At 36.7% G+C, this 27,282-nt stretch overlaps 2 protein-coding genes across 2 annotated transcripts; one reads left to right on the top strand and one right to left on the bottom strand.

The window, feature by feature from the left end:
• Positions 1-710: 710 nt before the first annotated feature.
• Positions 711-12,742, bottom strand: LOC121329666 (5'-3' exonuclease PLD4-like). The gene is made up of 12 exons (XM_041275373.1): positions 12,731-12,742; positions 12,349-12,498; positions 9,847-9,954; positions 8,615-8,817; positions 8,013-8,196; positions 7,324-7,444; positions 6,970-7,097; positions 5,635-5,835; positions 4,602-4,741; positions 3,423-3,588; positions 2,501-2,597; positions 711-1,887 (listed from the first exon to the last, which is right to left on the bottom strand). The coding sequence occupies exons 1-12, from the start codon at positions 12,740-12,742 to the stop codon at positions 1,661-1,663; spliced, it is 1,737 nt and encodes a 578-aa protein (XP_041131307.1). The 3' UTR covers positions 711-1,660.
• A 1,065-nt stretch (positions 12,743-13,807) lies between these two features.
• On the top strand, positions 13,808-24,346 carry LOC121329627 (NGFI-A-binding protein 2-like). Its single transcript, XM_041275314.1, has 10 exons — positions 13,808-14,335; positions 15,856-16,592; positions 16,731-16,864; positions 18,299-18,350; positions 18,956-19,106; positions 20,003-20,197; positions 20,720-20,876; positions 21,971-22,152; positions 22,597-22,795; positions 23,976-24,346. The coding sequence occupies exons 2-7, from the start codon at positions 15,867-15,869 to the stop codon at positions 20,743-20,745; spliced, it is 1,284 nt and encodes a 427-aa protein (XP_041131248.1). The 5' UTR covers positions 13,808-14,335; positions 15,856-15,866; the 3' UTR covers positions 20,746-20,876; positions 21,971-22,152; positions 22,597-22,795; positions 23,976-24,346.
• The last annotated feature ends 2,936 nt before the right edge of the window (positions 24,347-27,282 follow it).

Genomic DNA, 27,282 nt, shown 5'->3' with positions numbered 1-27,282 from the left:
CCAAACAGGTCTGTTTAATCCTTAATTCAATAGTTTTGACAGTGAATTTACAATTCTGCCTCCAGAACTTTTCATTGTTCATGCCTTTGTAGAACCCACCTGTCTCCTGGCTCAAGGACATGCGCAGTTGATAGCTAACAGTATCCTTCTGTATTGTGCCAGTAAAGCAGAGCAGAGAGGTTAACGGCCTCCCTGTATCTCTGGAATAACAAGTGGATGATGGTCTAAATCCCACTCAGCTCACGTCAAACAAGTTTGATGTTCTCTGTATTGTTATTCTTTCTCAATAACTACATTTTCGGTATCAACCTACTGCAGTATAAAAATTGCTGCTGTATATCTGGATAAATCTAAAGCTTTGTCAAAGCATTTGCCAGCTGGCTGACACATAGCAGTGTAAAGGATTGTACACAGAAATATTAATTCTTCACCTGGGGTAAAGAGTTTGCCACGTATCCCACTTTTGGGTAAAGTGCAGCATAAACTTCCACAAATGGGGTCTATTTGGTTAATCTAAACATTTGGACAACAATATCTTGTTTGTTGTATACATTTTGAATGCATTTTTTAAATTTATTTTTGTTTAGTTTGCCAAAAAGCATTATAACCATTATATCCATTTCATATACAAAGTAATATATTCCAGACAAACCAATGCTAGATACCAACACAATCTGACTAGATATTTGTGGTCACTGTTTCCACTTTTGCATCAGCAAATGTTAGGAATGACTTTCTCAAACACAATTTAGCAAAGGGTGCACACTACCTTCATTGATCAAATCCTAATATACCAATCCTCCAACAAACAATTACACATTTAATATCTGCATGCAGTATAAAAACTAGACCGCAAACCATTTGAAAGGAATGCCCTTTCCTTTGGCAAACCTAGAAAGAAATATCCTCTTTTTTGTGAATAACATTTATTGATAAAGCACCTTATTTATAATGATTTACAAGCATGACCTTTATAATTCATATCAGCACATATTAGTGGTTAAATTAGTATTGTTAGATTAGTATTGTTACATTAAACCATTATACAAGCCATTGAAAAACACTACATACTATTTGGATTAGATATCTGATTATAAATTTTATATGAGAAATTAACTACTTAGGATTCTTCACAATTCCAGTAGGCTTACATGTTACCTTGTGTGAAAATGACAGGTCAGAACTCATATCATCGGGACTTGTTTAATGCTAGTTTAAGATTACAATCTTTGTTTTTTGTCATTATAATAAGGCAGGTACTGTGTAGGGTGTCTCTTATTATTACAGAAATGATAACTCAGATTTGCTTAATTGTTCTCGTCCCCAAACTGCACAAGATGACATCTCTTATAATAAAAGAGACATATTTAATGTATTAGAAGGATTTGCAATTTTCAAAAACAGCCCAGTTATTTGTTCTTACTCTTAAACTGCCAGCTGTGCTGAAGTGTGTGGTGGTTTTATCTTCAGGACTAATGTTCAAATTCATTTCCCCTTTGACCAGATACTAACCCTGTTAGAATTACATTTTGAAAATATAAATCATGCGTCACTACTGAAATACTGTGGAAGAAATTTGCACTAACAGACGGAAATCTTGCCACCCAACTCCCAAAACAAAACATAAAAGACATCTCTTGTCCTGGATTTCTCTTTCCTGTCACACACCACGGGCAGGCCTAGCTTTCTCAGAGAATGCACAGTGGGGGTGGTGCTCCAACTCATCCAAGTTTATGGCATATTTTGAATTCCAGTCTCTATCAAACACCCCCTTGAGCTGCTCCTGGACTGTCTGTCCGGTGCTGTTGGAGCTCTGCTGTGTCTGGGTGATAACCAGCCCCACCCCGGCTGTGGTGTTGAAGTAGTCCTCTGACCAGTTGGAAGTGCCTGAAACCAGCCACATTAATAAAGTAGTTAAAAGCAGGCAGGTTCCTAGAACTGCCACACAAAGTGAAAGCATCATTTTAGGATGTGCACTTTTCAACACAAGCCATAAACTTACAAAACCAGTAACATGCAACTCATGCAACATGCAACTCAAAAACTGCACTTTGATGCGTGATCTTTTGGTGTTACTGCAAATCTGTTGTGTTTCTGAAGACAAATGACATTTATCAATATGGAAAGGCTAAGCCCCTTGTGTATCAGATTGGTAGGGGCTGGCAACATCCCTGGTTGAAAGTACATTGTTGTAGTGACTACACTCGGCATGGGCTATAGCGCAGTATACACCAATAGAAAGAACAGTCTAAATAAACTGATACACAATGCACCAAAGGAAAATAATATTTTAGAGCACTTTTTTGTTTTTTTCAGGTTTACACATAGGGAGAAGAACATAGTTCAATATGTCTTGTTTAAAAATGTAGTTTTTAATGATTTTATACATTTTTTTATGACTATTGTGCATTGAAGATGGCTGGTTATAATTGTTATTAGTATTATCATTATCACTACATTTTACTATTGAGAATACCCTGGCAGAGTCTGTGTTACTTACCAATGTATGCAAGTTTATCAGTAACCATGTACTTGTTGTGGTTCACTCTAGCAAAAGGAATGTCTGTATGGTTCCCAACAGGAACAATGTAGAGTTTCTGGGAAAGACAATAAACCAGAGAATCTGTAACAGCACATTAACTCCCTTCATTTGAACAATGCTAACCTTTTACTTCTCTTAATGTTTTTGATTATTATGGACAAAATTACCTTTATTCTTGGTCCACGAATGGCTTGAGAGATCTACATTTTCATTTCAAATGATAGTTGACAATACGTTCCTCATAAAATAACTGTTTACACTCTTTTCTGTAGCATTGTACTTGGCAAGGCAACCTGGCTTTAATGTATTTTTATTCTATAAAGGAAAAGCACATGTTTGACCTGAGATTTGAAATATGTTTCTTTTTTTCTTTTTTTTTTGGTCAGCTTGTCCTGTTCTTACAGACACTTAGACAGTACATAGAGGTCATCTATCAGTTGACAGACTTAGAATTTAATATGGAAGCCAACAGTGCAAGACCATGTGTCAAGTAACCAATTCCTGTATATAAGTACAGACCTGAGGTTTCATGTGTACAGGTTCAGTATCACACCAATCAGAGCAGGATGTATGGAACATAGGCTGAGAAAACTACTAGTATTACATTCACAGCTGTGGATCTTGGAGGCAGATTGTGATTGTTTTAATATAAGGATTCACATGTCTGGTGCTATCAAAGTAAATTCAGTACCCCACTCTACGTGGAGAACATCTCTAGTTGTCCACCTGAATGCCATCATGCTGTGTTATAAATAAAAGTCCCTCTTAACTATGAAAGTCGGAGTGGGATTTCTGCAAAAGGCTCTGCACTGTTTGGTGACTGTGTTTAACTATAAGTATTTGTTGGGTAACTGAGTTTAGTAATACGTTGAGATCTTACAACTTCAATGCTGATGTTCAAAGGCGGATAACTAACAGCACTGAGTGACTTCAGATATGGAAACATGGCAGGGTCACTGTGCTGCCAGCAGCTGATCAGGAGGCGGATCTGAACATGACGCTCGAAAGCCGATCTCCTCAATGCATTATCAAGGGCTGGCCAGTACCTAGAACATAAAATATGTATACGTCCATCAATGATTTAGAAATAAGATGATGAAATAATTACACTTTGCATATGATACGTCTTTAAACTTAGCATTGCTAGACCTTCTCTGCGCATTTATCTCTAATAGTCGGATCTTTACCTGTATGATCTGTTTAGGGCTTCTATATGAACATTCCAATTTGTATATATGTAAATACTGCTATATAGTACTGTACTATAGTTTAGTGCTGTTAACAAACCAAAGGTATTTAAATGAGTGATACACACTTAGTCCTTAGTAGCACCAACAACATTATCACTGTCTTTTGTGAGTCTATATTTAGTTTATTTTTAAGTCAATGCAGTTATTTAAATACATCACGTTTTTTAAAGAGCTGTTGATTTTGTAGGGATTTTGTTCCTGTGTTGTAGTAAGGATTCACTGATAGGGCTTTTAGAAGTTACCCACGCTGATGTTTTCTTCCATCATTTATTGATCCACCTATTAATATTACTACATTTTATAAAAAATGTGGTTTATAAATTTGATGGTGATGGTGTTAAAACCTGATGCTCTTTAGATTATTAAAATAGACCCCAAAATGTGCCTAAATTATTTGTTACTAGCTTGCATAAAAAATAATGCAAATCATAGTTAAAGACCTTGATATCTTTTAAAGTGCCCTCTTCGAAGAAGTTTTGGTAACACTTTACATTAAGTGCATGTAATTACTGTGTATTTACATGGTAAAAACAAATGTACTTACACATGATCACAATGTTATTATTAAGCATACTTACAATGTACTTGATGTGTAAATATTTTTCTACAATATAACCCTAACCATTTTCTGCTATAATTGTATGCTTGCATCGTGTAAAAAGATTTACATATTAAGTACATTGTAACTATGCATAATAACATTCTAATTATGTGCAAGTGTACATGTATTTACTAAGTAACTACTATGTAAATACATAGTAATTACAGCCACTTAATGTAAAGTGGTAATGAAGTTTTACACTACCCACTTGTGCGGCCTTCTGAAACGGCTGGTGGGGAAATATTCCATCACCGCCACATTGATGAACTTGTCAGCCTCATTGATTGCAGAGACGATAGCATCCAGGTCTTTAGTTCTACCACTGGGGCAGAAAGTAGGGGGTGACCCCTGAAACAGAAAAGTACCTCAGTGGTTACTAGTCACAGGCAAAGGACTGGGGCATATTTCTTGTTGTTTTTGTCAGTTTGTTGTGGAGTTTTTAATCTTAATCCTTACCTTCTCAATAGTGTAAGCACTAATGCAAAGAGAGACCTACATAGACCACACTCATTAAATAACAATACAACAAAAATAATTCCAAACAATTACTATACATCCAAAAGTATTACAATACTATACATCCACTACCGCGATGTGCATTTAAAAGCGAATTGTTAGGTTCACAGGCAAGATTTCAAAGGCCAGAACTCCTTGTAGCAAATTAGCTACAGTTCTCTACCGCTGGCATTTGTTAAAGTCACATTTCAAATATCTTTGGTGCGGTGAAGGTTTTTGTTTGCTGTGTTGTGAAACTATACAATAAAGCTAATTAGTGATACATAGTTAATGCTATACAAGCATACAAAGGTTTTTTGGTGGGATATGTTGACATTTTAGAATATGTTTTTAGGTTATAGGCTGCTCGAAATTTAAGTCATTGTTTATTTAGAAATACTAAAAGAAATTTATTAAAAGAAACTTAAACCAATTAGGAGTGGAGTCAATGAACACCATCCAGTATGTGAATCAAAACCCATTTCAACATGATTTCAGTATTTCTAAATGTAGCTTTATGGAGTGTTTAATAGTTATGGTTGATATGAAGATCCCATTCCTGTTAGCTTTTAGAGGGCTTCTACTGTAGGAGCATGGCGACTCGGCTGAAACCATCCTTGTGGTTTATAATAATGTGTAGGATTTTAAAACCATGGATATTAAACTTTAAACAGGCAATTGAAAGGTATTGGGGTGACCTGGCCACCTGATTTATTTAAACTCGGTAACAATATAAAATCCCTCACAGAGATATAGACCCTGGCAGGGGCCCCGTTTATGTTCAGCAGGAGAGGGTTGTCTTTGTTGAAGGAGGTGGAGTACTGCTGTGGCCAGGGCTGAGGGACAGTGGCGTTGCGGTACCCAAGGTCCCAGTAAGATTGAAATATCTTGTACAAGTCCTTTGCCAGACAGGAGCAGTTGTAAATCACAGCACCCAGCTCTTTGACCTTGAAGAGAAAGACATCTATAAACGCATGACCTATCATCCTGACGTATATATCATTTTCAATATACAGACACTGTGTAAATGAGTGTAGTCGTTACAGAATAAACAGGATGTTCGAAATGGTTTTCTTACTCATGTATCATTCATGCTAATTGTTTTTCCATTCTTTGATTGCTTCTGTTTTTCGTGACATCTTTTTAAAATGTTCAGAATATATCTCAGCGAGGTTCATACTAAAGACTATTCAAGTATGCATCGTCATGTTTTGCATCATCAATGTGAGCTTAAATTTAAGAGATTGGGACTCATTTGATTACACTATGTAACACAATTTTTGTTCCTGGGTAGTAAGTGTTATTTCCTAATTGCTTATGCCTCAAAAGTATAGAAAATGGCTATTATTCCCCACAAACTTTGCTTTTGTGACCAGGACAGTGATATTTCAAAATATCACTATTTCCAATGGGAAAACGGGCAAATGTGTGTCTTTTCGTTCACATAAAGTCAGAAAAAAACAACATATGAATCCAAATTAACATGTATTTATACTAAAGTATACAAAAATGACTACAAAAGATTTAGAAGTGAGTAGTTTTTCGAGATTTACGATTGTACTGTAAATACAGTATAATCGGATGACAATTGCGATGTGAAGGGCTAGTTGTGTTACTGCTGAAATGAGTGTTTTTTTTTTTTTTTTTTTTTTTAATGATTATTACAGGGAAGCTTGCACAGGTCGAATACATACTACCTTTAAGGATATGTATCTGTATTTTTCCATAATTTAAAACGTTTAGACCTTCATTAATGTAATGCATACTATTTATGTGTATCTAGCTTTTATTGTATGTAGGAACCAAAGCCATTTTCAAAGTTAAAGGACATCAATCATCTCCACCTCCCGCAAGAGGGATACAGTTGAAGCACTAGTCCATGTATGTCACACAAAAATGTATATCATTGGGGGGAATATGTATGTTATTGTCATACCATATTCATACAATCAATACTACAATTAAAAAATATATAATACTACAACTACTACTACTACTTCCAATAATAATAATAATAATACTATATTCTCTAGTGAAGTCGAGCAGCTCTATCGCAGTTCATTAGGACAAGCAGAATTTACCTGAGTCAAAGATCTCCAGTCCATATTAGCACTTCCAATGTATATGTGTTTCATGTCAACAATCCACAACTTTGTGTGAAGAACACCCTGTGTCAAATGGCCAAAATTCACTTTTCTAACACGAGCACCTAGAAATACAAAAAGGGATTTTTTAAAGCTCATCAACCATACTCTAAAGAGATACATGTTTACAAGGTTTCTTGTGATGCTTCAGTATTTGCAGCAAAAATTAAAATGTACTATGTAATTTATCATGTATATGCATGTGTAAACTACCTGTGAAAGGAAATACTTTGAATAGTTTGGAAGATATCACCTTTCACATATGTCAGATATGTTTAGTCTGTTTCTAACCTTTCTTCTGCAGAAGCTTCAGGTCTGTTGAGTTACTTGACAGTGACGGAATACTGGAAGCCACAAACACAGACACATTCCTTGAATGCATGTCCACAAACTGCTGCAGGATGTGTTCACCCTGTCAAAAACAAAATCCACCGCGGGGTCATTTCAGTACACTTTACATGAAGCACAATGGTCCTATATAGCCACCATGCATATCATTCATTAATGGTAATGTTAAAGCAAAAATGCATTTATATTTTAAAACATGATGTCTAACATGTCTTTTGGACTGTCTTGCACTTCATGGGTCATTTTAACTGGAGGGTGAAATCATCCCCACCCCTTCACTGGCTCCTTGCCTGTCAACAACCAATCAGCTGTGTTCCCTTTTGACAGACATGCTTTCAGCCAGTATCATGCTTTGACCCAGAAGATAATGCTGGCGTGAAATGACCAAGGAAGTTAAACAGACTTCCTGGAAGGCAAGGCAAGCAAACTGGGAACTTCCTGTACCCTTGTGAAAATAAAATAAAAACACATGTTTGCTATACCAGGTTTTCTTTAAAAACTATACATTTGAGACATATGTAGCTAACAGAAGTGAAAAATGGGTAAGGTTTATGATATTATTTTGTTACCTACAATTGTTTTAAACAAGCATAAAAAGGAAAGTTGTCTTTAAAAAACTGCTGCCAACTTACATGGACGTCAGAAGAGGTGTTCACGTCGATATCCTCTCCAGTAAGAGACCAGTAAAAAGAGGCCACGTGGACGCTCTTGCTGGCCACACTAAGAAGCTCAGTCCAGGCCTCATACAGCGGCTTATGAACAGTAGCATTCTCACCATACTGCACATCCACAGGAATGCTTTCAGTGAGAATAAAACTGTGAAAAGAATGAGGTGATATTGAGTAGCATACTGGTATTTCTAGGGCTGTACTGACAGCAGACACCCAAGTGAAGGCCTCCAGCACCTTCATAACAGATCAAGTTCGATAGTCTATGGGTATTAACGCCTAATGATGTGCCCAGTAATATAGATGCCAGCTAACTGATATTGTTGAGCACAATGAGATAGTACTATCTGTACTAAGTGTTGCAGGGGGGCAGGTAAAGAGAAGACATGTTTGAGGCCACAGAACTTTTGTTTTTGTTTTTAAATCACCAGGATTTGATGACTGAAACAGAAAAGGCTACACAAAGTGAATCTAAACAAGAAGAATAACTGGTAACTGGTAATATTCCATTGTCATACCAAGTTGTTCTGTAAGTGGCAAAGGACAAAGGAATGTATTCATCTCACCTGCTGGATTCATTGCAAACATTATCGTCTTCCAGGTTCGTTTCACTGTCAGGCAGGACCTCGTCTTTCTCAAGGAGATCAGTGAGTCCCACTTCAGTTGAACATGCTTCACAGCTTGTGATCTCACTCCAGACTGAAACAATGGCTGCCAACAAAGCCAGACAGCCTGCTGTGAGTCCCAACAGCACAAGAGCTTTGGAACACTGGAAATGGATTCAGATAAAGCCATTGTGTTAACGTGAGTCGATGGACTCAACCTAGCTATTAGGCCTCATCACAAAACCACTATTTGGTACAACTTTATACATACTTTATATTTGATCCTTTTTTGTCTTTTTTTTTTTTTGTTAAAATATGTCTCCTAATTAAACGTAATGGCTGGATTCAATCAAAATGCAGAAAACTATGTGTGCTATTTAAAAAAAAAAAAGTACACATATATAATGAAACTAATCATTATATGCATCATATTTACACTTCTTAAAATGCAGTAGAGGAAGATATCCACCAGGGAGAAAAAAGGAGCCCTGTTTTTCGAACCTATGCTATAACTAATACCTCATATGTTCGCCAAAAAGGTTTGGGAAGCCCTGGCTTAAAGAAACCCTGAAGTATATTATTTAGTTCTTTGGCTTTAGTTTTGAAAAATGAATGGGTGTTTTTTCTAATTTAAAAAATAATAGGAGTTAGTTAGAGACTGGAGTAAGCTCTTTGCATTTATATCCTTTTTTCATTTTTTTTTTTAATCTTGCATTACTTGCAGTCATAGCAGTTCAGTAGTGCATTTTCTGCACACAGGACAATACTTATTACTGCTAAAATTTATGAATATGGCCCAGAGGTTTGAATAAAAGGCCAACTTCTTACTTTTAGGCTAAAAACTGCCTCTGTCTCTCATGGCTGGCTGAATGAGTTTAGTACACACCCATTGTATAAAATACATTTTGCTGACATTGTTGAGATTCAAATAACAGTGCAGTAGCTGATGTAATCCACTTAAAAAATAATTTATTCTCTTTACTAAAAATAAGTGAAGGAAATGTAAAGCCAAAGATACTCTTAATACATAATATATTTAGATATATGTATTTGAAGAGGACTGACAATAGCCAAATAAAACAGTGTTTGGAACTGTTTGAATGCAGTACTGACCAAAACAGTAATGGGTCCTGGATGAAAGTCAAGTAATACATTGCTATAAAACAGTGCTTGAGATGATTACTCAATCTTACCCTGTGGCTGATAGTTGTATTGGTGTTATTTAAACCCTTATAAGGAATGGACCTTGTTGTACTTGACACTTTTTTAGTTGTACTTTCCATTGTGATAGTCTTGAGGTGCTGTGAGACAAAAATAAAACAAAACAAGAGAATAGGGAAATTAAGTGTTTCATTACAGTAGTACAATATAGTGTTCAAATACTACAACAGGGGAGTGTATGTCTTTCCACTTGTTTAAGTGATAAAAACTGCCAAGGACCTTGTTTAGCTCAAGTAATAAAGTGTGTCAGTCTGTGGGGGTGTATATAGTAGTTGACTGTATGTAATTACATTTCTAGATCAATTTTTCCATCTAGAGAACTTTTCAGAATCTGAGTATAAGGCAGCTCTCTGCCTGTCTGAGGGTATATAGAGGCATACAGTGGATGTACTGTAGTACATCTAGCTGTCTTATATCTCTGAAAGCTTTGTATTAACAGCAATGACAGGGGATACATGTCACTGACATGCGTTTGTTCAACATAGTTTGAGATTTGTCTTAAATTTCCTTAAAATGCTTGCTCATGAATGGCTCTAGCAAAAAATGCATTGAACAACTCTTGGACACCCTGTGAGAGTGGCTTCCTATGGAAAATGCCTTTGTATACTAGTTACAAGAAAATACATCAGTCTCATAACCTTATTTTATTTGTTTGTTTCTGTTCATTAACAAAGCTACATCTGCTATGCAAATTCATTAACAGCTTATCTTGCTGCTTCCACCATGTATTACTAAAACAAGACAGGGAACTGAAAGCAGCTTTTCTTCCTGTTTTTACAGTGCCGATTCACCACATTCTAATTTCCTTTTTATCAGCTTACTCTATAAGAGTGTAGCTCACCGAGGTGATTAACCCTTCAGATCGGTGATCACATTACCATAGTACAGTGGTTCACAAACTCTTTGTAGTTAGGATCCCCTTCAAAGTGACATTCCTCAGGCATGATCCCCCAATTGAAAAGAGGACTGTACTACTACTAATAAATGGTAGAAATATATAAAGCCACTCTTTATTGTCTAATAATGTCTAAATGCAATGTCTACATTACATAAAAGACATGTAGTCTAAGTAAAGCATGTTTTCTTGTAATGAGACCCTCTGAACCCTTTCCACAACCCCCAAGGAGTCCCCATGCCTAGTTTGAGAACCACTGCCATAGAACTGGTATGCAAAATACTACGATGTTCCATCAATTGATGAATAATTCATTTTTTTGATTTGATCGTTTGACTTGTTTCATTGATTACCTGTATTTTGTAACTTTGTGAACAGCATCATAACTAAATCCCTTTTTTTTAAATTGATTTAGCTATTTTTATTTGCTATTCAGTACACTGTAACTATATATATATATATATATATATATATATATATATATATATAGAGAGAGAGAGAGAGAGAGAGAGAGAGAGAGAGAGAGAGAGAGAGAGAGAGAGAGTTATTGATAGATGTTTATTATATAACTATTGAAGTACCAGGGGTTTGGTTTAACAAAAGTTCAAATGGTTTTAAATCTAATTTTCCTGGTTGTTATCTGAGAATACAGTAATCCTTTGGTTATATCTTGGGTTGATTGTTGAAACAGCACTGCTAAAATTGCTGCACTTCTTGAAGTCGCTGTTGATTAATTGTAGTACTGAGCTGATGATATAAACCCTGTGCTGTTTACTGTGGGCTCCTCTGCCTCGGAGGTTACAATTAGCAGTGTCATTTTTAGCACCCTGAATCTTCAATGTGCAATTTTGTGTTTTCATTACACTGCTTGATTCATTTCAAGAGCTAATCTCCACATCTTAAATGATCCTTCTGCAGAACAATCCCAACAAAATGTGACATATTTTCTGTTACGACCAAACCAATGAATAATAATAATAATAATAATAATAATAATAATAATAATAATAATAATAATAATAATAATAATAATAATAATAATAATAAACTATTAAAATGTTCCCTTAAGTTGCATTCATTAAAATATATTGTTCCCTGTTGAACAGAAGCTAAAACATGCAGGGCGTAACAAAGAAACTAAAACTGTGACGTGATGTAAATTGATAAGTGATATGTGACCTTCCCCATGTGAATATCATATAAAACCAGTAACATTAGAATTGTACAAAATAAATACAAACAACAAGCAAATACAATAAGGATAGATGTCTTATTATTTTTTCATAAAAAAAATGAACAAAAGCCTACTTTTGACTGAATTTATGATCACTGGTTTGGTCGAAATCACTGACAAAACCTACTTCTTGCATATTAGCGGTATTGTTATAAGCATCCATAACCCCTAGCTATTACAGCAGATTGTCAGCTGCAAAAATCTTCTAGAGTCAACAAAGCCAAGTTCACAGTTTTTTTTTTATGCTTATATATATATATATATATATATATATATATATATATATATATATATATATATATATATATATATATATATATATTATATATGTATAATGTTAGTTACCTCTTCTCCATCGACTGCACAGTTGTCTTCAGAAAGCAGTTTTGTCGTTGGTAGCACTGCCTCCCCAGACGTGTTGTTTCTGAGGACGCTGTGACGTGGTGAAACTCTCAAAGGTACAGCTGGAACTGGTTCCTCTTTTGGCTTCTCGCTCTGTGTGTACAGCACATGCAAATCAATGGTCCTCCTGAGGACTAGTAAATAAGGCACGTGGACTGTCCTCACTGAAAATTCCAGCAACTGCTTGTGAACTGGGATATGGGACAAATGTATCTGATTCTTACTGGGCACCCAGCAACTACAGTATATTAAATCCCAGACTAGAGTTACAGCAAATACAGGAATTTAGGAGAGCATGCAACAAACAGTTGACTTTAGAACTTACCTGTAAAAACATTTTAATGGACCTATCTCTGAACAGCCTTGACCAGTGAGCAGGGATGTTAGGGACCAGACAGTATACACATGGAAAACCCTGTAAAAATGACTGTCAGGTAAACGTATAAGAACCTTAATTACTTTGTAAAGGTTTTTTTTTTTTTTTTTTCTGTTTTTTTTTTTTTTTTTTTTTTAGTTTAGATGGCGCAAGTCCACCATATCTTATAATTGATAAGTGAAGCCAGTGACGTGCTTTTAAGAGATGGCAAATTTAATTCAAATGAATGTATTTCGTATTTATAAGAACCATGCGTAGGGCCGCCTTCAGTGTACGTTTGCCAAGACAGGCATACATTCAGTGTGGTATCTATCACCCTTGGCAATCACAAGGTTCTTGGCAGAGCTGAATATGAAAATCATGTGGCTAGTACATATATAATATATATATATATATATATATATATATATATCTATATATATATATATATATATATATATATATATCGAAAAGTCACTTTCCTTAATTGTTTTGCATTCCTAAAAATGGATAACAATTTGGGGAGCCACTGTACTTGTCAGATGGCTTGATTATTTCATCTTTTGCATATATTTAAAGATGATAGCTGTTCAAGGATACCAAAATATTGAATGAGTAAAGGGGTCTGGGTGAGATAAAAGGGGCAATACATATTCCAACCCCAGTCATTCTGTCTCAAGACTGGTGACTGGTGATTATCATTTTGACCATGTAAGCCATGTGTGTACTGGCCTGATTAATGAACTTAATTACTCAATTGTTTTTTTTTTTTTTTTTTTTTTTTTTTTTTTTTTTTACTTTACAATATCCTCTATAGCATATACTAAGACGCCTGGGTTTGGAAGCTGTCAGCCACAAAATACTGAATGTGTCTCTTGGTGCTCTGAATCGTTTTCGCACTTTAGTGTGTGTGTGTCTCTCTCTCTCTCTAGAGTTTGCTTTAGCTTTAAATAGTTTCCCATAAAGCATTGCTTTGTTTACAATTTCAACGCTCATTCTATATTACAATACAACCCCCCCCCCCCCTCCCGTTTTTTAAACCTCAGCTCGACGGGTGAAGGAAAGCTGTTTTTCGGTCAGATGGCGTGCAGACGTCCGCCCACGGTTTTCTCCTACATATCCACAGCCAGTCATTGACAGTGCGAGTTGCAGATAAGATAGAACTATCAGTAAAAACAACTAGTCAGTAACAATAGACGGGGAAATAACACAAATCATTGTTGTTGTTATTATTTAAATACATCCAAACTGTAAGGACATCACAAACCAAGATGCAAAGAAAAAATAACTATCAACCAAAATCTGAAACGTAATTGACGCATAAAGAAAGACAAAGGCGTGGAAATTAATTACACAGACTGGAAAAAGACCAGAGGCCGACGCGAAGGGGATTGTGTGAAACAAACGTAAACAATCTTCTAATAGAAGAAATAATAAAACAATTGCAGGAATCGGTCGGAACATTTGGCACGGTTTGAAGAGGGATATCTGAGACAGTTACAATCAAGCAACCTGGAACTCCCAACTCTTCGAACCTGCGCAAACTGGACTTCTAAAACTCCAGTATTTTTTAAGGTATGTTTCTTTCAAAATTGTATTTTTTTTTCTCTAACTCAAATATGAAAGTCCTCGATTAAACGATGCTATATTGACGTTTATTATTATTTTAAATTAACTTTAACGAGCGCTTTGCATATTATTTATTATTTTGAACATAATTCCGCTGTTTAGAAAAGTACTTCTTTTGTTGCATGCGAGCTTATTGGCGTTGGTTAAATCACAGCTGTGTTGTCAAATGATAAAGTCACGTGGAACTAGGGTGACCACCTGTCCCTAATTGGGCGGCACAGTCCCGCAATGTAAAGATCAAGCCCCGGTCCCGGGTTAATGCTTGAGCGACAACATTTGTCCAGAACTCGAAAACACACTGCAATCATACAGCTTATCGCCAAAGTTAAACCATAGCATATCTGTTTATAGCGCATCATAGCCCCGCCCCAGCTGCATTATTTTGCAATACCCGGTTAAAACAATAAAAAAAAAAATGTATGTATATATCCAGGCGCGCCCCCGGAAACCTTTCCACATGGTAGGCACACCTGAACCACACCGACATCACATCTCATGTCGATAACGACTCTGCATCAGCATGCTGTAAAGTGTTTCAGTCAGAGTGCTGAATTTCTGTTCTTTCCTGAGTTTCCCTTTTTAAAAATGAATAAACACAGCCAGCTGCCATCGAGACAGAACACCAACTAAACTGACAGCTAAATATTCCACAACAATAAAAACTAGAAATAAATCTATTTCAAATACAGACTTAAGGGAAAACTCTCAAAAATCTGTTATGCTGGTACCATTTCTAATCATTTTACAATCACTACAACTAATTAACACCACCCCCCACCCCCCCCAAGACAGAAACAGTAAAAAATAAATAAATAAATAAAGGCATTCTTTAGCACATGTAGTGGAGATATTTAAAGGTGCCTATCTGTCCCTACATCCATCACTCTTTTAAGATGTCACATATTAATTTTTACGTAGACGTGCATAAGAAGTACTGTACATTCTTTAGCACAATGTATTGAGCAAATCAAAGTCTGGGTAAGTAAGACTGTGTCTGTTGCATGTCATTCTATTCTGTACATGCTGTGGTTATCTTTGTCATAGTCACACTGTCACAGGAGTTGAATGCAATGAAGTTGTCAGCCCTGACACTTGGGGTTCTTAAAACAAAGGCAGATTTAGAGAACAAATTTAGAAAAACTCGATTTGCAAATGTATAATAACTCTGAATTGTAAAGGAGGTCAAAAGCTGGTCAAATTAGATATGAAACGACTAACTATATTATTTAAATGGTCAAGAGCTACAAGTTTGTGTTATAAATTGTCCCTTCCCTATAACTGTATGAACAACCTATTGGGAGCAGATTTTGCCCAGGCTTGCCCAATGTCCTGGCACCTATTCATTTAAAAAATATAAACAACAAGAGTTATGAAACCCAGCACTGGGTGCAGGATGAGTGTGAGTGCACAATGAAGATAATAAAACTGGTCTCTTACTATATGCCTTCTCTCTTCCTTGGTTTCAGGTAGAGGGACCATGTCAATACCAAGAACCTTGGGCGAGCTTCAACTCCATTGCGTCCTCCAGCGAGCTAACCTGCTCTCCTACTATGACACCTTCCTACAGCAAGGGGGTGACGACGTGCAGCAGCTGTGCGAGGCTGGTGAGGAGGAGTTCCTTGAGATCATGGCTCTGGTTGGCATGGCTACCAGGCCTTTGCACGTCAGGAGGCTCCAGAGGGCACTGAGGGAGTGGGCCACAAACCCGACCCTTTTCAGCCAACCTCTCCCCAGTGTGTCCGTCAACAGCACATCTGTTGTCAAGAGCTGTGACACTGTAATGGGGAGGAGATCTCTTAGAAACCTTGGAGACAACCAGGAAAGGCTTAATAATATTACCAAAAGCCCTGAGAAGCTCCTGCCTTTCCAACAGTGGAGTGGGAGGTTCTCCTCGGATCCTGACAGCAATAATGAAGAAGAGCAGCCGTCGCCCCACTTCAGCCCGGATGGGAGTCTCGAACTGGATTCCGTCAGGGCCGTAGCAGACATCGTAGAGCGGCTGATGAAGACTGTGCCGCGCGCCGACCCTGGAGAGATCCAGAGCCTACTAAAGCTCAATAAGAAGCTGGCCAGGTCGATGGGGCACATCTTCAGCATGAACCCCCAGGACCCTGCCAAGGAGGAGGAGATCCGAAAATACAGCCTCATCTACGGCCGCTTTGACCCCAAGAGGAGGGAGGGGAGGCAGCTAAGCCTCCAGGAGGTACATGGTGTAGGAAGGAGGGGTTAATAGTTTAGAGTTATTAAATGTTTTCCAAGTGTAAATGTTTAGAATCTTTTCCTAAATATTTTACCATTGTCAAAAATGGCTGAATACATATGTTACTTCTCCTTGTTTTAGCTGACAGTCAATGAAGCCTCAGCCCAGTTCTGTATCCGTGACAATGCCCTTCTGCTACGGAGAGTGGAGCTGTTCTCATTGGCGAGGCAGGTAGCCAGAGAGTGCGCCTACAACTTCATGCTGAAGCGCACTAGGTGAGTCTGATTAGTCTTGCTAATGCACATTTGCGGCTTTTGATGCTACTTCTATTAGGCCCACGAGCACGCAAGATATTCAGAAATTATTGAAGTTACAATAAGACATCAGACATTGCAAACCAAAGCCTGTAAAGATTTAGGTTTAAAAATATATATTGCATGTCTGTCAGCCGCAATAATTGAGCACACAGAAGGCAGGTGGTTAACTTACTGTAGAATTTAAAGGAAAAGAATGGCACCAAACTGGTTAATATTATTGAAACACTTCTTTATAGAATAAATGTTGTGACGCACCAAGTATTTCAACATTTCATTTATTTATTTTAAAAAAAAAAAACATCACCATGCCATCAACTGTAAATACATTTTAAAATAACACAAATACAAAAATAAATACAACTGGTGAAAATCTGTGAAAATAATTCATTTCCCAGGTTCTGTTTGGTAAATTTTAAATAACACTGGAGGATGGTTAGAAAAGCAGTTCACCAGGTTCTGCTTTTGTTAATGCAAACTGTGTAAAGCTGGTAGTTAACCTGAATCAGTGCTTTAGTTGATTATGTTAGAGATATACTACACGAAAACACATTTTATTACTGCTGTTGTGAACTGGCAAATTCAGCTCTCCACCTTAGCTGAGCTGAAAGCCTGCTGTAGCAAATGTTGAAAATGAATGCAACAGAACAGAGCTCAAATATCATACATGGGTAAGGCTGACAACATAATGTGGCACTTAAAGCTGATTACACTTTCAGACCCTGGCTTATTAAACTAATTAACCATCAGTCTCGAGTTCTCCCCACAGTAATTTCCCATTACTTGACAAAATGTCTTAATTCTGGAAAACTGCCTTTCACACACGCCTACACTGAATCACACATAGAGAAAATAGTCTGTCCTGCCACCCCTATATAAAATAAATTAATTCAGCGTTAAAGATTTGATTTTGCCCTGCAGCAGAGACACAGTGGTGGCAAGTGTGCACAACAGGCACAGTGTTTCAACCTTACATCTTTACAACCATTCATCCAATTCTAATTAAATTTGGTACGGACATTCCTTAACACAAGTGAGGGTAGAAGACATATTTCTGAATGTACTGTAAAAGATAACTGGGAGAGTCCAATAACGACAGCTTAAAAAAGATTGTAACTTATTGAAATAAGCCTGCACCAAACATTAGTGCTTTCCCCAACAGCTCAGAGACATAATCACTCCCTTCTATTTAGCCAGGGCCTCGCCAAAGGGGAGATTCCCAGTTATGCAGAATAGTGGTGTGGTTAGTGGTTTATGCTATTCCCTACTGAGAGTGGGTTGAGAGCACCAAAGTCATTATACAGACCTGATAGTCGCTGAGGTGAAAGACATCAGCTCCTTGGACTCATTTTGTAAACCAAAATTTGTGTGTGTGTTTAATTTTTGTTTCTGTAGATTGAATCCTGGTGATGCCAATGGGCCACAATTTAAGAAAATAAAACAAGAGGTAAAAATGATCAGGTGGAGCATCTTACTGTACATCGTTTTATTGTCCTCCGCTGGGGATGAAATCCTCTGCAAAGGGCATATAGTGGAGGTGGTCATTTGTACGTATGTTACACTTCACAGATTTCTCCATATATTTGGAAAACAGGGTATCCAGTTGTCATGAAACTCAGTATCACCATTTTATTTGGCATACTGTATTGAGTATATCAGATTCAGGAGATATTGGGGGGTGTCTGTCTGTCCATCTGTCTGTCACACTTACATGTTGCACATACCTGGAGAACCACTTATCTAATTGTCATGAAACTTGGTATTAACATTGTTTAGCATATTTATTGAGAGCATCACATTCTGGGGATATAGAGTCTTTATTAAACTTTTTTATATATATCTGGATAATCTCTTTATGTAAAACTTGGTCATTCTTATTCTATACTACTCTACATACTGTTGATGTATGTCATGGTCATCAATGTTTTCTTTATACTGATGGCTTTGTTTTGAATTTACAGCTGTGATGGGGGATCAGTGTTACTGACATACTTGTATTGAATCTCCTTTGTGTTTTGATGATTGGTCTGTTTGGCTCTTGGTCCTTCACAGGTCATGGTGTTCGAGTCTGTGTCCTCCTCTCATGACATTAGTGACAGCAGCAAGCACACAAGTCCTGAGACTGCTCCTCTGGGGAACAGACAGGGGTCGGAAGACGACATCTGCAGTTTCCCTGTGGAGAGCTTCAATGGGAACCCACAGGGTATGGCACAAGTTATTAGCAATGGCATTTCTTTGCACTGAAAACACTTTATAGAGCAGCAAGGCACGCTACAAGTGAAGCCTGTTTATCACTGTGGTAGAACTGAGAGCAGGCATTAGGGGCCCATCAGACACGGGTTCCGGCTGGTTTCACTGACCTACATTAGGTAAGTGTACGGGCTTTTCAGGGTCTGAAAACGAGATGATAAAGTACTAAGCAAAGCAAAGGAAGTTCCATGTTTAAGGTGGGTCCTGAATCTGTCCTATAGTGGCAGAATCAGGGTGAAGCTAAACTTTTGAAAAATGATAAGGGCTTTGCAAGAAATCTGCTCATGAAAAGTAAAAACATGTATTTCAAAGCTTTGGCTATAACCTTTTAAAATAAAGAGATCAAAAAGAGTTGCATTATCAGATCTTGGTAACCAGTCACATTTTTCCATGGTATCAAATCTTTCAAGGTTTGAGCTGAGATTTCTTTGGTGGACATGTCTGCATCTTCAAATATCAGCTTAAATTTCCACTGTTTCCTCTGAAACCGGGTTTGAAGCATAAACAGCTGAATTTTTCCATAAACAATGATGTGCTCAAGGGAGCTGTGGACAACAAAATAGGCCTTTTATGAAACTCAAAATGCTCAAATAAAAAAAATTATTATATTATAGTATCAATCTATATATTATATATATATATAGATATTATATATCTATATATATATATATATGTGTGTATATATATGTGTGTGTGTATATATATGTGTGTATATATATATGTGTGTATATATATATATATGTATATATATATATATATTATATATATATATATATATATATATATGTGTGTTGTGTGTAGGACAATAACCTTAAAGAGCTAAAGACTGACTGCTGCCTCTGTGTTCAGGGTCTCGCTCCAGCCTGGCCTCTTCCCCCTGCCCCCATAGCGACCCGCCCTTGGACCTTCGCACCCAGGGCTCCAGGAGTCGAAACCCCCCACAGCAGACCTTCATGGACGAGGGACGAGGATTGGCCATGACTGGATCACGTGACCATCTTGGCAGGGACAGCCCTTGTACAACAGAGAATAGCCAGACAACAGGCAAGTAATGAGATTAAAAACCCTTCTAAAAGTGTACCACAGTATTTTTGCATGGTAATTCTGCAGTCTTCCTTTGCTTTTCCAATTGTTATAGTAGACATTTACCATTTTTTACCATGGCTTGCAATGTTTTTGAATGTGCTTACCTTTGGTTTACTATGCTGTCACTATGCTTTATTACACTTTGCTATACTTTTATTATGGGGAACTTTTATAAGGGAAGACTGATTATATACAGAGAAAAGGTTTCCTAACACACACATTTCCAGTGAGTGTAAGGTTTGTCAGATGTTGGATATTAAAAAAAAGCCTTGACTTATTCTATCAGTGTAAGCAACGAGCAACCCACATAGAACATTATGCATATAATTGGGCAGAATTCATTTTCATTCAGGAAAAGTAATGGTTTGGGTATATTTTTGATGATGTGTAATTATGAGCATACAATGTTACTTAATAAAAAATGCAAAACCTATCCTCGTATGTATCTTCCTTCATGCATGCCTTTTATCCACTTAACAGGCAAATTCAACACAACATTTTGGTGATGAAGAAATTCTCTCTATTTTAGAACATAATGAAGATGAAAATGATCACATACAGACACTAAGGGAATACACCAGAAAATTACTCAAAGCAGTGGCATCGGTGAAGGCTGTTGTATCAACATTTCAGCAAGGTAAGAATTCATTGTTAATATTTACTTTCTAGTATATTTAAATGGTTCAGTTCAGAGATGTTGTATTATTACATGATTACAGCTGTTTATATCATTACATGACATCTACGATTCTTTATATTATGGGATAAACAATATCCATATAATCTCCTGATCAATGCTATGATTAAACCCTGTGAGGGATACTTCACTATGTAACACAATTTTTGTTCCTGGGTAGTAAGTGTTATTTCCTAATTGCTTATGCCTCAAAAGTATAGAAAATGGCTATTATTCCCTACAAACTTTGCTTTTGTGACCAGGACAGGTAAATTCAAAATATCACTATTTCCAATGAGAAAACGGGCGCTTTTGTGTCTTTTCGTTCACATATTTGTGATATTTTTAAATTTACCTGTCCTGGTCACAAAAGCAAAGTCTGTGGGGAATAATAGCCATTTTCTATACTTTTGAGGCATAAGCAATTAGGAAATAACACTTACTACCCAGGAACAGAAAAAATAATAATTGTTACACAGTGTTATGTTAGATGCCTGAATTAAGCACAAGTACAGAACTTAATAAACTTAATGAAAACTTGAATTAAATCCAAACTTCAGTGGAATGTGATTTAACCTGGATAGTTTAGTGCTTCAGTTATGTACTAATTTGGTACTGAAGCTAGTCCAGTACTAGTCAAGTATAAATCTGATTTTTTAAATTTTATTTTTTACATGTTTCAGCTGAAAAGTGGTATAAAGATCAACTGTTTGGATCTTTAAAATATACCCCACCTTGTCTATTTCACAACATGATAGCTACATGTATGTGAAATACACTAATAGTGTTATAAAAGGATGGTTGTTTTGTAACAATGGAAATGTTAAATAGAATTAAAGTAACAAAAGCTAAAATTTCACACCTTTTATTTTGTGCTGCATAATTGCTTTGAATGTTTTTCTTCTTTATAAAAAAAAAAAAAAAAAATGAAAAAAAATTAGTTTCAATATTTGCGATGTGTCAAAATAAAACAGACCTTAACAGCAGCAAATTATTAGTGATCGTGTTTTTCTGTGGTCAGAAATGTTTATAAACGACATGGTTTTCATTGTAAGATATCCCTGCAATGATCCGGAGGGCTGTGTTTGAAGCAATGAAAGTAAAATACCCTGCTTGCCACAATGAGCCAACAAAATACGCACAGCTGGGACAGAAACAAAACGAGAGGGTCCAGGACTCTGGTCCCCGTGTCCCTGCACCGTACAGCTGCATAATGAACACAAGTGAAGAGCACAAGGTAAGGAACAGGAAGACTTTTTTTTAACATTTCAGGTGTTTTATTTTTTACTGATGGAATTTGTAGATTTAAATAGTTTTATCAAAAACAAATTGTGAATTTTACAACTAAATTAGCAATGGCAACTTTTCTTTTCTTTAGAGGACAACTAGAACATTTATGTAACTGGCCAGTTTTGCTGTGGTAGCAGTCTGAGATAATGGGCAAACCCCAAACTGTTGACCATATCGACATCTGCAAGATTCAATGTTTTGTTTTGTGTTTGTTTGTTTTTTCACAACAGCATTGTAAAATGGTCTTCTAATCACATTTTATCTTCAACTCACACATTCAGATATTTTACCAAGCCTACAAATACAAAAGAGCAATAATAAAGTTATTCTGTGTGTCTCAAAACAAAGCCTTCATGGTTTTTTGTTTTATTTGTTTGTTTTCACTGCATAGGGCATTCAAGCATTCATCAGCCCACAGAGGCTGCTGGAATCGGAGCGATGTGCTGATTTCAAGAAAATGACATGCAACCTCATGAAGGCTGTTTTTACAAGAGAGGAGATCTTGACTAGAAGTGTAACTGGAAGACGAGGGAAAGGAATGGACGAAGCCAGAGAGGCGCTGGATGCTGAGAAAGTTCAAGCAGTCGTGGGTAAGAAAATCTGTTTTATTTATTGATTTATTTCACGTGAGGTCTCAAAGAACAGTGTTGACTAACATCTTTAAATTCAGAGGTTAAATAAGACATAACATTACTGGACATGTACCAGCGAAACCTTTGTCCTACACTCGCCCAGTCCTACCTACTATATAATTCACAATGGTCCTATAATTACGAAGTACAAAACTGCTGATGGAATAATATGACACATATCTAATCTTAATGTTATTTTAAAGGCTTACATAAAAAACTACATCTGCATAATCAAACAATTTATTTTCACTTCTCGAACAAGACCTTGACCTATATAGTACACATAGTTTTGCATTTACTTTTTAAAGTCAAATCAATGTATTTATAGAATGTTAATTGGGAATCAATCCAGACACCTAATATTTAAAGACATCCATATTCTGAAGCAGTTATTCATAGTACATTCTTTACCTGTTTTATTGTACCGAACTGTGTTTTCCAGGAGAAAATCCCTTTTCACAACTGTGAGGTTTGTTTTCTTAACAGTAAAATAGTCTGGGCAAAGATTGTCAAAACTATCAACATCTTTGTTGTGATAATATCAGATAACAGATTTATACTGGACACAGCAACGGAGAGCATCATTCAGTAGCTTCAACAGTCATGGTTTCAGAGTAGATGTTTCTCTGCGCTGGCTGTAGATGGTATTTTCACCTGTCACAGCAACATACATAATACTATAAATATATATAATATATATATATATAGTCTTGTAACACAGTTACACAATAACCCCCCCCCCCCCCCCATCATCTCAGCTCTCTTAAAAACAAACACATTTAAATTACTTTTACTCTGCTCTCCCTGCTTTACAACTGGAGTGTCACACATTTAAATCAAAAGTACCATCTAGGATCCCCCTCCTTATGATCGGAATGAATGGGTTCCATTTTACACCCAAGGCCAGAAAAGATCAACTAAGCCAAGAACCCCGTGTTATATTTATATATATATATATATATATATATATATATATATATATATATATATATATATATATATATATATATATAGATATATATATTATTATATAAATTAAATGTATAAAACATTACACAACCCTAGTTGATTTAATGTAATCAATAAATACTACAGTGAACAAAAAGTGTACCAGCTGGTTGTTTCATTTCCTTCACAGACCGAGTAATCAGCAGATTCCCTCACGTTGACAGAAACATGGTCATTGCCAAGATGGGACAAAAGCTTAAAGATGAGAGGATTGCAAACGGACGCTCGTCATCCAAGGACTGATACAATGAGCTCCTCTTCTGTAATGTAAAACACTCACTCAGTCTTACAATCTGTGGAAAACTGAAGAAACAAAGGGGTGATTTCAGTAAGAAAACAAAAATGCAGCACGATTTTTTTGTTTCAGTTTTTAAAGGCTTTTTTAAAAATGTCTTTAGAAATATCTGTCTGTTTATCGTCCCTTGCCTGTGGGCGTCTTAATCATGTCTGTATGTCACATGTTTGTACATGTGCATTGGGTTTAGTTTTACTCAAAGAAATTATTTTTATTATTTTTATTTTTTTTATTCACATTTAATATTGCTAACATTTTTCCTGAATTTTAAATTAGCAGAAATCGTCTTTACATATGCTTTTGTATACGAAAAACGGAACGGAATTAAATATTTTTTTTATTTTTATTTTTTTTTTTTTTTTTTTTTTTTTTTTTTTTTTTTTACTGTTGGTTTGTACGTGCGAAGGTGTAGGTGTAAAGCAGACCTAGAGAGGTATCTCTAGTATCTCATTCACGGTATCTCTAACGCTGTTCAGTTATCCAGATAGTGGGGGTGGGGGGGATTTTACTGGAAACCCTCTGAACGTCATTGCCAGGCCGGCAGATGTGCAGAGCTGGGTGTGTGGGTGCAGAGAGGCTAGTGACTGTGAGCATACTGGAGAACATGTAATCAGAGTGGAGGAGTTAGAGAATTCAGTTTGATTGTTTAAGCATACATATAAGGAATCTTCTGTTGAGGAATCTGTTCCCTATTTTAAATCCCCTTGCTCACTTCATAAATGAAAAGTTACTTAACATTTCAGTATAACCTTGAAAGTTACTGGCCTTCACTTTCAGTATACTTTTGACATTGCCCTTGTGTTCATTTTGCTTATTTAAATCATTTGCCTGTTTCTGAAGGGGACACTTTAATTTATTTATGCATGCATACTGTAAATGTTCTTCATAGTGATCTGCTTTGTCAGGATACTGATAGCTTGAAGTTTTAGTATTTGCAGCCGCGTTGGAGATGTATGTTGTTGACACGCTTGTTGAAATTAGTTCAGGTGGTTTATTCCTGACTGATTTTCTCTCGCAGGATTATATAGGACAGGTGCAAAACAACTGCCTTGTTTTGCCCCAGCTTCATGGTTCACTTGTACAAGGTTTGCAAAATGCTTTAGAGTGCTTTTTGGATGAATTTTGAGGGCCTAAATATTTCATCCCAGATATTCTCCCCAATTTAGAATGTCTGTCCAATTACATTCCCTCACGCAGAAAATTACCCACAGCAGCTGAACTGAAGGCCAGTGAGCATCCTCCAATCCAGGGCTTCTCAACCTTGGTCCTGGGGACCTCATGTGTCTTCCGGTTTTTATTCCAACTGAGCTCTCAATTACTTAACTAGACCATTAATTGAACTAATAATTTGCTTAATTTGACCTTTTTTATTGTTCTCGACACCGAAAAAGTTGCAGAGTTCAAGTTACTTATAAAATGTTATAGCTACCTTGAAATCTGCATAAGAGCTAAAAACAGGTACAAGGGTCTAATTAAGCAAGTTATTAGTTCAATTAAGGGTTTAGTTAAGTCATTGAGAGCTCAATTGGAATGAAAACCAGAAGACACAGGTGCCCCCAGGACCAGGGTTTGGAAAGCTGGTCCAATCCCACGACCAAGCTAATCGCCTCTTTACACCAGAGATGTGATGTCGGCGAGCTACCGGCTCCTAGAGGACAAAGGTCTGCCCAGCTGGTGTTCCACTTCGGCTCACCAGGCACCTGGCTGGTAGGGTCCACTGAAGCACAATGAGGAGAAACAGTCCCTGCCAGTTTTACTTGCCTGTGGAATCCCAGCGAACACTGGCCACTTTGCACAGACAGGATGCAAACTTGTGCTCCCCTGACTGTATGACACTCTGCACACCACACACCCACTCGGACCCCCTTGATGAAAGGCACAGTTGAAAAGGAAGTCCCATTTCATTCCTTTTCAAAGCCAAAAAACTTTTGTATAGATGACATTTTTTTAGAAATGCTACCCATGCTAGCTATTCCCAAAACCCTATATTGGTCATGTTCATATAGTGTTACCCTTAATATGTGGTTTCATAGAGTGCCTTCCTAATATTTCGGCCTCCCTTTTTTTGCTGCCAGATTATACAGTGCCTTGCAAAAGTATTCAGACCCTTCCTATGGTGTCCCATTATGTGAAATTATAAAATGATGCATACATTTTTTTAAACTTAATATTTTATTAAAAACTTGAATGCTCAAACTGAAGACTTCCAAGGGTAAGATAAGTTACAGTAAATGTCAGCAAAAACTAAAGAGAAAGCTGAAATATTGATTGCATAAGTATTCAGACCCGTCAACTCTATTTGGTGGAAGAACCTTTGGCAGCAATTACAGCCGCAAGTCTTTTTGAGTAAGTCTCTACCAACTGAAGGATATTGTTGACTGATGCACATTTTCTCCCATCTCAGCCATTGAATTTAGCTCTTTCAAAGTTTTTGTCGTTGGCCTCACAGTGGCATCCCTCACCAGTTTCCTCCTTGCCCAGCTGCTCAGTTTGGAGGGACGGCCTGATCTAGGTAGTGTCTGGGTGGTACAATGCACCTTCTATTTCTTGATGATTGAGTAGACTCTGCTCACAGGGATATTCGGAGACTGCTGAACTGTGCTTTTCAATGACTTTATCCCTGACTTGTGCTTTTCAATGATTTTATCCCTGACTTGCTTTGAGTCTTTGCTTGAAATTCACTACCTGACCAAGAACCTCACAGAGACAGGTGTTTTTATTCTGAAATCATGAGAAACACTAATATTACACATACAGAGGCCATTCAACTAATTGTGTGGCTCGTTAAGGTCATTTTGTGCACCTGAATTAATTTGGGTTTGCCACAGCAAAGGGTTTGAATACTTATGCAATCATGACTTTCCATTTTTATTTCATATTAATTATCTATTTACTTCTTTCTTTTTGTTTGTGCTTTGAATGTGTGGAGTAGGTTGTGTATATAACACATATTAATTCCTACTTCAAAGTATCATGACTGCAAGCTTTAAAGCAACAAAATGTTTAAAAAAAAAACTTATAGTTAAAAAACTTTAAAAACAAAACTGTATGAGGGTCTGAATACTTATGCAAGGCACTGTAAGTACCCAGAAAAGCATAAGGATGTCATTGTATTGTCCATAAAAATTGGAAATAAATGTAA

The sequence above is a fragment of the Polyodon spathula genome, chromosome 17 (genome assembly GCF_017654505.1).
Source record: "Polyodon spathula isolate WHYD16114869_AA chromosome 17, ASM1765450v1, whole genome shotgun sequence".
NCBI classification, from domain to species: Eukaryota; Metazoa; Chordata; class Actinopteri; order Acipenseriformes; family Polyodontidae; genus Polyodon; species Polyodon spathula.
Note: the sequence above shows the minus strand (reverse complement) of the source record. Positions and strands in the feature narration are given on the sequence as shown.